Raw genomic sequence first — 10408 nt, forward strand, 5'->3', positions numbered from 1 at the left:
TCTTCCACAACTGCTTCCATCATTTTGATATGCTCCACTTTTTTCCCCCCTCATCCACTTCTTTTTCTTCCCATTTAGAAAACCTACCAACAGTTAGATTTTGGACATGGACTGAGCACCTACTGGTATTCTGTGCCAGGCACGGGCAGAGGAGAATGAACCTAACTTGGGTCAGGCCCTCTCAAGCCCACAGTCTGGATGGAAAGCCAGGGTGGAGACTTGGCTTGGTGTTCTAACGGAGGCCCAGAAGGGTGCAGGGCCCGGGGAGCTGGGGTCACATTGAAGGGGGAAGCCTGGAGCGCTTGATGGCCCTCAGATCCAAGTGATAAGGCAGCAAGGCATTCCTATCAAACACGAAGCTGTCAAGTCTTCTGTTGCCAATTATCACCAGAAACGGTGCTGAGAAACCTTATTCTCTAAAAGCAGAGACGGTCAGGCACTTTGAGAACAGAGCATCCCTCTCTGGTCTGGAGGGTTAAAGCCAGATTTTTCATGGAGAAGCAGCTGGGATTACCAACCCCAGTGAAGAGCTTCAGATAAGGGGTTTCTGGATGCAATAGTCTCTATTGATCTTAACTTCGTGCTGTCCAAGGAAACAAGACCAGGGATTTGCTTCTCAGCCCAAGTCAAACGTTAACCCTTCTCCACACAACGAGGTTTGCTCTGAGTCTGTCAATAGGGCTTCAGTTCATTTTCACCGAAATTCCACTCTTCTCCCTAATCCTATGATACGCCGGTTCTTCCTCTGTTTGGCTCCCCTGGGTGTTGTCTCCACTGCTGCATCAGGTTAATAAACCAACCTGATTTTGTTCAGTGTTCCCACTGGTCTTTATCAGATTAGCTCGATCGTAAAATCTAAGCCTTCTTTGTACATTCGCTTACCCACTGATTCAGTCCGTGTTTACCCAGGCTATGTTCAGTGGTGCGTGCTGGGGGCATGGTGCGAGTGCAGTCAAGGCCCTTGGCCTTGTGCACTCTGCTTCTAGTGGAGGAGGTAGAAAAATGAGCAGGTAATAAAAACAGGACTTCCCTGGTGGCCCAGTGGTTAAGAATCCACCCGCCAGTGCAGGGGACATAGGTTTGCTCCCTGGTCTGGGAAGATTCCATATGCATCAGGGCAACCAAGGCCAGAGTTCCAGAACTACTGAGCTTGCACTCTAGAGCATGAACTCCACAAGAGGAGCACTGCAGTGAGAAGCCTGCTCACGGCAACTAAAGAGTAACCGGAGAACAGCAGTGACGACCTGGCACAGCTATAAATCAATAAAAAACAATAAAACCAAAACAACAACAACAATAAAATCAGGGTATGAGGCTATAAAGGAACTGGATGGGTACCTTTGGAAGGGCAGGGGATTCCAGTGGTTAGGGCTCCACCCTCCCACGGCATGGGGCATGGGTTTGATCTCTGGTTGGGGAACTAAGACCCCACATGTCGAGAAAAAAAAAAATAAGAGGAAGAAGAAGGGCAGGGCAGTGAAGGCTGCTTTAGAGAGGCTACGTTAGAGCTAGAACCTGGATGAGCAAATCTTCAAAAAAAGCACTACAAGCAGAGACAAGCAAAAGAGGTGCAGAGGAGCCTGAGTGAAGATGAGCTGTCAGGTACACAGAGTAACAAGGTCAGTGTGTCCTACATCTGTATCCTTTTATGCAGGTCAGGAGGTTCTCATGGCAAGTATACTGGATCATTCCCTCCTCCAGTGGATCACGTTTTGTTAGAACCCTCCACTATCACCCGTCCATCTTCGATGGCCCTGCATGGCACGGCTCATAGCTTCACTGAGTTATGCAAGCCTCTTCGCCATGACAAGGCAGTGATCCATGAAGGGGTAACAGAAGCAGAGGAGATCAAGAAGAGAGAGCAAGAATATACAGAAGAATTGTACAAAAAAGATCTTAATGATCCAGATAACCATGAGGCTGTGGTCACTTAACCAGAGACAGACATTCTGGAGTGTGAAGTCAAGTGAGCTTCAGGAAGCACTGTTGACAATAAAACTAGTGGAGGTGCTGAAATTCCAGCAGAGCTATTTAAAATTCTAAAAGATGATGCTATTAAAGTGCTGGACTCAATATGTCAGCAAATTTAGAAAACCCAGCAGTGGCCACAAGACTGGAAAAGGTCAATCCTCATCCCAGTTCCCAAGAAGGGCAGTACTAAAGATTGTTCAAACCACCAGACAATTGCACTCATCTCCCATGCTAGTAAGGTTACGCTCCAAATCCTACATAATGCTAGGCTTCAGCATTATGTAAACTGAGAACGTCCGGATATTCAATCTGGGTTTAGAAAAGGCAGAACCAGAGATCAAATTGCCAACATCCACTGGATCATAAAGCAAGAGAATTCCAGAAAAACATTTACCGCTGTTTCATTAACTAGGCTAATGCCTTTGACTGTGTGGATCATAAGAAACTGTGAAAAATTCTTAAAGAGACGGGAATATCGGACCATCTTACCTGTCTCCTGAGAAACCTGTATGCAGATCAAGAAGCAATAGCTAGAACCTTGTATGGAACAACTGACTGGTTCAAGATTGAGAAAGGAATACAAGGCTGTTCACTGCACCTTGCTTATTTAACTTATATGCAGAACATATCATGCAAAATGCCGGGCTGTACGAATTACAAGCTGAAATCAAGACTGCCAGGAGAAATATCAACAACCTCAGATATGCAGACGATACCACTCTAATGGCAGAAAGCAAAGACGAACTAAAGAGCCTCTTGATGAGGGTGAAGGAGAAGAGTGAAAAAAGCTGGTTTAAAACTCAATATTAAAAAAAACTAAGATCATGGCAACTGGTCCCATCACTTCATGACAAACAGAAGGGGAAAAGGAGGACGTGGTGACAGATTTCCTCTTCTTGGGCTCTAAAATCACTGCAGATGGTGACTGCAGCCATGAAGTTAGAAGATGACTGCTTCTTGGCAGGAAAGCTATGACAGACCTAGACAGTGTGTTAAAAAGCAAAGACATCCTTTTGCCAACAAAGGTCCATATAGTCAAGGCTATGGTCTTTCCAGTAGTCATGTATGGATGTGAGAGCTGGACCATAAAGAAGGCAGAGTGCCAAAGAACTGATGCTTTTGAATTGCAGCGCTGGAGAACTCTTGAGCATCCCTTGGACAGCACGGAGATCAAACCAGTCAGTCTTAAAGGAAATCAATCCTGAATACTCATTGGAAAGACTGATGCTGAAGTTGAAGCTTGAATAGTCTGGCCACCTGATGTGAAGAGCAGACTCATTTGAAACAATCCTGATGCTAGGAATGATTGAAGGTAGAAGGAGAAGAGGGCAATAGAGGATGAGATGGTTGGATGACATCACCGATTTAATGGACATGAACTTGGGCAAACTCTGGGAGATGGTGAGGAACAGGGAAGCCTGGCATGCTGCAGTCTGTGGGGTCACGAAGAGTTGGACACGACTTGGCGACTGAACATCAGTGTGTCAGCTGATGGAGTGAATGGGAGTTGGGGAGAGATGAGGGAATAGGGCAAAATACAAAGTTTAAACTTTTCTCTCAATGACACAATCACTGTATGCAGAACCACAGTGTACACACTTTCCTTATAAACCTATAGAACTGGAGCTGCTCTGGGACCCAAAGGGCTGTCCCCCTTCACCCCGTCCCTCTTATCTGAGCAGCTTTCTGAAGCATTCCCAAAGAACCTAAGAATTGAAGGGGGGAATGACAATTGGAAGTTCCTAATCTAGTTCAACCCCCTCATTTTACAGATGGGAAAACCAAGGCAAAGAGGAGGTAAATGTGGAAACTGCACTATGGGAGTGAGTGGGGGTAGGGCCATGGCAAGAAGCCCTGGTTCTCCAACCACCTACTTGAGTACCTAGCCATCTAGGAGTTTACGGGAGAGAAAAGGCGTATCTTTCCTTCCCCAGGGACATTGGGTTTGGGGTGATAACCGAGCAGGAGGCACTGAGGTGCCCCTCTTAATTTCCTAGCCCAACCCATCTAGATAGGAGAATGCAAAGGCCAAGTTCCTTCCCGTCAGGATTAAAAGCGAACTGGGAAGGCTGCCTTGGTTAACATCTCCGCACTTGCTCTTACAGGCTGTGCTTTTTAACCTGTGTGCCCAGACTCAAAAACCGCCTCGGTAAAAATTTGAAATTTCATTTCCTACGGCATCACCGACTCAATGGACATGAGTTTGAGTAAACTCCAGGAGTTAGTGATGGACAGGGAGGTCTGGCGTGCAGCAGTCCATGGGGTGGCAAAGAGTCTGACTCGACTGAGCGACTGAACTGGACCACTGCAATTGGGAAGGTCTTGAGGAAGAGACACACAGGACTAAGATTTAGCCTCCTACGCACAAGGGGTCTCCCCCAGGAGGGACTGCCAAAGCCCCACGGGCACATGCCCCACTCTCTGGGTGGGTCTAAGTGGGTACACGGAGACACCTAATAGACTGCGCCCTCTGTCCATCTGCAGCGACTCCACGGGAAGCCATACCGACCACTGTCTCCCAGCAGCACCCAGCCAGCCGTCTAGTTTGGTTTCTTTGCTCTGGGTGGGTCAAAGGATCAAGGGTGTAACCTCAGGGTGGGGCGCTGACTCAGCTGCGGGCAGGCTCGAGAACTGTCTCAATTCCTGCTGCATCCTCTTTCCACTCTGTTGGGCAAAAAACTGCTGGTCAGAAAGGCAAAGGCCTCTCCTGCACTGGAAGAGCTCCTATGCCGGACGTACCTCTTCGCCCAGTCGCGAGCACTGGGGACCGAGGGAGGCCAAGAGGCCAGCAGGGGTTAAGACCATGGAGCTGCAGGGCACCGCCGCGGCCTAGAGAGACCCCGCCTCCCCCCGCCTTGGAGCCCGACTTCCCCTTCCGCCTCCAGCTTCCGGGCGGGGCGCGACTTCCGGTTCCGGCGGTGGGCTACAAAGCTCGGCGCCGAGCAGCTGATTTCTCTTTCCCGGAGCCGGTGGCGGGGCTTGGCGTCTGGCTCCTCTCCTTCCCCGTTCACCCGGCCTTCCGAGGGGCACCTGCGCAGGTGAACGCCCCTCCCCGCCCCCTGCACCTCCTCCTCCGCCACGCACCGCTGGGTGGGAGCGGGCGGCCGGGGCGGCGGCCCTGGGAGTGGGGAGGCCCTTGCGTGTGGGGTGTGCCGGCTGGTCGGCCTGGCTTGGCCTTGGGGCCCCGCTAAATGTCCCGGAAAGGAGCAGTTCTGGATTCCCCAGATGCGCCTTTTCCGGCCGGATCTCGGCTGTCTGAACCGCGCCCAGGTAGTGGGAGGAGTCGGACCCAGGTCCCTGCCGAGACGCCGGGGATTTTTGTACTGGGCTGGGTGGTCCCGCCACTTCCTAGCCTTGTGACCTTGGGCCAGTCCCCTTTCCCCGAGCCTCAGTTTGTTTATCTGTGAAATGGAAATGACAGTAACGGCCCTACTGGGTTCTCGGGCAGCACTCGATGACGGAAAGCTACTGAGGACCGTGTGGCCTGTAAAATTCAACAAATGGAGCGGTGGAAGCTGCTTGTTAAAATGGAGACAACTGGGGCGGTAGAGAGTCTTATCGAGAGTTTAACCTGAGTCGCTAAGAGAATCACGTAGAGAATGTGAAACGCACAGAATCAGATAAGAGATAAGGGTTCCCTAAGCTGGAGTTATTGACTGGTGAGGATAAGCAGTCTGTATGGCAGGTGGCCTTCCCAAACTATTCGGAAGCTGGGTAAATCGTGGAGCTGATCCCCATCTTCCAAAGCCAGCTTTGAAAACTGGCCTGTTGACAGTTGAGACTGTTCCTAGAAGTCGGGTTTGGGAATGAGAAGAATTAGTAAAAGGGTGTTTTTCTAAGTGGATTAGGGGTTTTTCTCTCAGAACAGTTTGGAGCCAGAGGGGAAAACCTGAACTGTTTTCTCCCTCTTGAGTTGTCATGAAAGTAGCATAGATGTAGTAAAAAAGAAGACAGTACAGAAAGGCATAAGAAAAATGTTTGCCACTTTTACTGTTCTGCTCCTCAGAGGTGAAAAGAATTTCTTTGATAACCTTCCCAGTACTGTTTATAGATACATCAGGTCGTATATGCTTATGCGTATGTGTTTTTAATTGCCCCAGGTGAGATTACACAGTACATATTGATCTGCACCTGGGGGAGGGCTGCTATATTATGGGAAATTTTACCAGTCGGCTCTCGTAGGCCTCTCATTGCTTCCAAGGCTGCATAGTATTCCTGTGAGTGGCTGACAGTACTTTAATCATTTCCCTGTTGATAAGGACTTCCCTGTGGCTCAGTGGTAAAGAATCTGCCTGCAATGCAGGGGACACAAGAGACACAGGTTCAGTCTCTGGGTGGGGAAAATCTCATGGAGAAGAAAATGGCAACCCATTCCAGTATCTTGCCTGGGAAATCGCTTGGACAGAGTAGCCTGGTGGGCTTCAGTCCATGGGGTCTTGAAAGAGGCGGACACAACTTCGCCACTAAACAACATATCTTAACCACATTCCTGTCGATGGCCTAGGTTGTTCCCAAGATTTTGCTTTCATAGTGTTTCGTCCACCCTTTCCTTGACTATTTCCGTTTTATTCAAGGCACCCGTGAGTTTGGGGGATATTCTGCTTTTGTCCTTCTCATCACCCTGGGATAGTTAACTTATTTTGAGGCATGAGCAACACCCTGTTGGTTGAACAGAAACCCAGATAATAAGGGAAGTGATATATTCCAAAAATACCTGCTACCCGGTCTAGAATCAATTCAGAGCTTGTAGAGGGACTTTCCTGGTGGTCCTGTGGCTAAGACACTCCCAGTGCAGGAGCTGGGTTCCACTTCCCGTAACTAAGAGTTCCCATGCTGCAACTAAAGATCCTACATGACTCAAGTAAGGCCTGGTGCAGCCAAATAAATAAAAAGTTCTTAGAAAGTGAATCAGTGAACGTTTAGAGACGAGGTGTTAGGAGCCAAGAACCATTTAACTCAGGACAGCTGGTCAGTGTTACGATTGTCGGCTTCTGTAAATTGTTGCCCAGGGGACAGATTTGAGGCTCTGATGTAGGAAGGTTTTTAAATCTCAACACTTCTGCAGTGTTGATACAGTAGGAAAGGACTGATCTTGGGGGAGGTGGTAATGAAAAAAAGGTGATCTTTGTAAAGTGACTTCATACGGATTATAATCTTTGATTGGACACCCCTGCTGTGACAATATAGTCATTTCTATACTGTCATCTTAAATCTCTTTCTTTTAAATTAACATAGAATGTGGTTTTCCTGTAAATAATCCCTCTTTGGACTGGGCCCTAACCTAAATGAAGCAAAACCTTTTCCCCCAGCCTTTCACAGGTGTTTGGTTTACCTACCAGACCCCCCCATCTCCCTTCTTCCCACTACAACTGGTTTGCTAATCCTGGAGCTCTCAAACATCTGATGGGTTGGAAATCCGTGCTGCAAGTATTCTTACAAGTTCAATTCCTCATACTTTGAGGTAGCTTAGGATCTTGATCTTTACATAAATGCTTTTTTCCCTTTTTTTAATTGCCATAGACTCTACCCTGATGGTAACTCCTAAAGTACTTTTTAAGACTTGCTGTTCCTTCATTATCATAGAAGACCGGAGGAGATAGGAAAGACGACAGAGTATATGAAAGTGAGCAGAGTTTACCCTCTGTTTTAGCATTTCTTCATAATTTGCTTTTAAGCATAGCAAATATTCCATAAAAGTGGTTGGAGGAAGCAAACCATGATTTTAAAGACTTTCCCCCCTACAAGTCATGTGCATATATGTTTGTATTGGCGGGGGGAATGGATGAAAGATTCTCCAGCTAGCAAGGCCAGCATTCTTGACTCTGCTTTGAGAATCTGCTACATCTTACATTTTGGTAAACTGTTGACAGACTTTCTCAACTGTGTCCATTGATCCAGCAAGAGGAAACAAAAGCGGAATTTCTCATAACTTTATTAAGATTGAAAAGTTGTTGGAACCTAGGTCTCTCCTAGTTGATGGACCAGATCCTTGAGATCAGGGAGGTTTTAACATCCTTAAGGTTTGTTTTTGTTGAGCCTGACTTTTCTCTTTGTGCCTAGGAGTCTGAAAAATCCTTTTGCAGAGATCTAGGATGGAGACTGAAGGGTATCCAGAGATGCAAAGAGATGGAGAAGTCCAGAATGATGAAATAAGGTCACCGCCAAATGAGAGGATGGCTGAGGAGCCGGAAGGCATCCTGATAGCGCCACCCCAGGTCCAGGTTCCACCAGAGAGCCTGGATGAAGACTCTGAAGACGACCTGGAGACCGTACCCCGAAGGAGTCCTCTCAACCATGCAGCCTCCAGGCAGAGGTTCCGGGAGTTCCGCTATGAAGATGCAGCTGGGCCCAGGGATGTCCTGAGACATCTCCAAGAGCTTGCTGGACAGTGGCTGCGACCTGATATTCACACGAAGGAGCAGATTGTGGAAATGCTGGTGCAGGAGCAATTCCAGGCCGTTCTCCCTGAGGAGCTCAGAGCTTGGGCACTGAGGTGTCAGCCTGGGGTCAGAATCACTGGCTAAAATCTCACTGCTTCTTTTTCAGCCTACATATGAGAAGTGACCAAAGGCTCTCTTTGTTGCAAATCCAACTACAGTCATGAGAAATCTGAACCTTGATTTTCTTTGAGCTTGCCTTTGCTAGCTGTAATAAGAATCAATGAAAATTTTTTTTTTTTTTGCCTGAAGCAACTCTTGTTTCCTGGCACTGTGAACTCCAAAGTGAGTCTCCCTGCCCTCTTGTAAGGACAGTCAGTCTGCTGCTTGTTTTTGCTCTGCTGAATGCCTCCCTTTTTGCACTTTGTGACACGCTTTAATATATAGTTTTTATGTATCCAAAGAGATGATTGCTTCAACTTTAATATTCTTGATTCTCGCTGTGGTGGCTTGAATGGAAGCTTCTGTAACCCTACCAGTTGGGGTGTCCTTGAAATATTAAAGTTTGATTCTTAATAAAAATGTCCTGTGGTGATTTACCAGTCTGGCTCTTAGTTGTCAGCATTTGAGAAAGGTGGGATAATTACCAGGAGTAGATGTGAGCTGGAGATATGAACTATGTGGCATTTGCTGAGCTGGCGAATAGGAACAGGCCTGGCCTTTGTTTTCAAAGTCACGGTCTAAATTAGGCAACACCGAGAAGGGGGAAGGGGGTCAGAAGAGGTAAGTAACTCTCTGGCGGGGCTGTTTGATTTGCTCTTTGTCCGTTTCCTTATCTTCCGCAGCTCATCTTCCTGCAAGAGGACTCGCCCTAAACCATCTGAGGTTCTGTTCTTCCTGGAACAGAGGTCATCCTGGCTTTGTGTGTAGAGTCCTGTACTTTGGTTTGCAGCTGAAACAGCAGTAGCTGTGATTTTGACAGGCTGCTGTTTGAGCAGCTCCTTCCCCAGCATGACCCAGTCTTGAGGAACCTTTCTGCCTTTGCACCCTGGCTTTTGGGGTAGGGGCTGGTTAGCTCCATGCTGGAGCTTGAATTCAATTCTGCTGATGTTTGCTGAGTACTTCCTGTGCCTTTTGGACTCTTGTCGATGCTAGAATTCCAAGTGGCACAGCAGTAAAGAATTTGCCTGCCAGTGCAGGAGACAGGGGTTCAGTCCCTGGGTGGGGAAGATCCCCTGGAGAATCCCATGGACCGAGGAGCCTGGCAGGCTACAGTCCATAGGGTTGCAAAGAGTCAGAAATGACTGAGCACACACAAATATAAAACCCAATTTCAGGGAATTGCCTGGTGGCATGGTGAATAGGAATCTGCTTGCCAGTGCAGGAGATGGGAGTTCGATCCCTGATCGGGGAAGATCCCACATACCTGAGAGCAGCTAAGCCCCTGTGCCATAACTGCTGAGCCCATGTGCTTAAACTACTGAAACATGCTCTGGAGCCTGTGCTCTGCAACACGAGAAGCCACTGCAAACAAATCTGCACAGCAACAGAGTAGCCCTCACTTGCTGCAACTGGAGAAGGCCAGGCCCTCACAAAGCAACGGAGACCCAGGGCAGCCGTAAATAAAAGATTTAAATATATATCCAAGGAGAGGAAGAAGCCATCAAAATACATTGTCAGAAATGCTGGAGTAAAACTAGGCTTTTTTGGCATCTGATTTTGAGACAGCACTAAGAAAACACATTTTGTGGGATTTTTTTTTTTTTTTGAAGTTGAAATAGCCGAGTCAGGGAAGTGGCATTTTTATTGAACTTTATTGGGAGTCAGAGATCACTGGACAGAAGGCACACCTTTTGTAAAGGCCCTTACAATGGAAATGGGAGGGCGTACAGTGTTTGGGAAATAACTCTCATTGACTGGGTTAAGCGCTCTCAAGTAAAATGTAACATCGGCAGTGGGGTAACAGGGATAGTGTCACAGCTTGTTGCAGCCATTCTGAAGGTATTTCCTTTAATCTGCAGGGATTAGGAACTCCTGGTGGTAAAGAATTTCCTGACCTG

General features: G+C 47.7%; 1 protein-coding gene across 2 annotated transcripts; it reads left to right on the forward strand.

Moving 5' to 3' along the window:
* The first annotated feature begins 4861 nt into the window (after positions 1 to 4861).
* Positions 4862 to 8947, forward strand: LOC129538201 (SCAN domain-containing protein 1-like). 2 transcript variants are annotated; one of them, XM_088843398.1, is made up of 3 exons: positions 4876 to 5009; positions 7492 to 7594; positions 8032 to 8947. In XM_088843398.1, exon 3 carries the CDS (start codon positions 8064 to 8066, stop codon positions 8493 to 8495), a length of 432 nt encoding a protein of 143 aa, XP_088699524.1. In that variant the 5' UTR covers positions 4876 to 5009; positions 7492 to 7594; positions 8032 to 8063; the 3' UTR covers positions 8496 to 8947. The 2 variants fall into 2 exon arrangements, with proteins under 2 accessions (XP_055254231.2, XP_088699524.1); XM_055398256.2 differs by lacking the exon at positions 7492 to 7594 and having other exon boundaries at positions 4862 to 5009.
* Positions 8948 to 10408: the final 1461 nt, after the last annotated feature.

The sequence above is a fragment of the Moschus berezovskii genome, chromosome 2 (assembly GCF_049115385.1).
Source record: "Moschus berezovskii isolate FMDL1 chromosome 2, NW_MosBer_1.0, whole genome shotgun sequence".
NCBI lineage: Eukaryota > Metazoa > Chordata > Mammalia > Artiodactyla > Moschidae > Moschus > Moschus berezovskii.

What these genes read in the sequence shown, in the direction of transcription:
- LOC129538201 (XM_055398256.2), top strand. Translation starts at nt 8,064, where the DNA reads ATGGAGACTGAAGGGTATCCAGAGATGCAAAGAGATGGAGAAGTCCAG.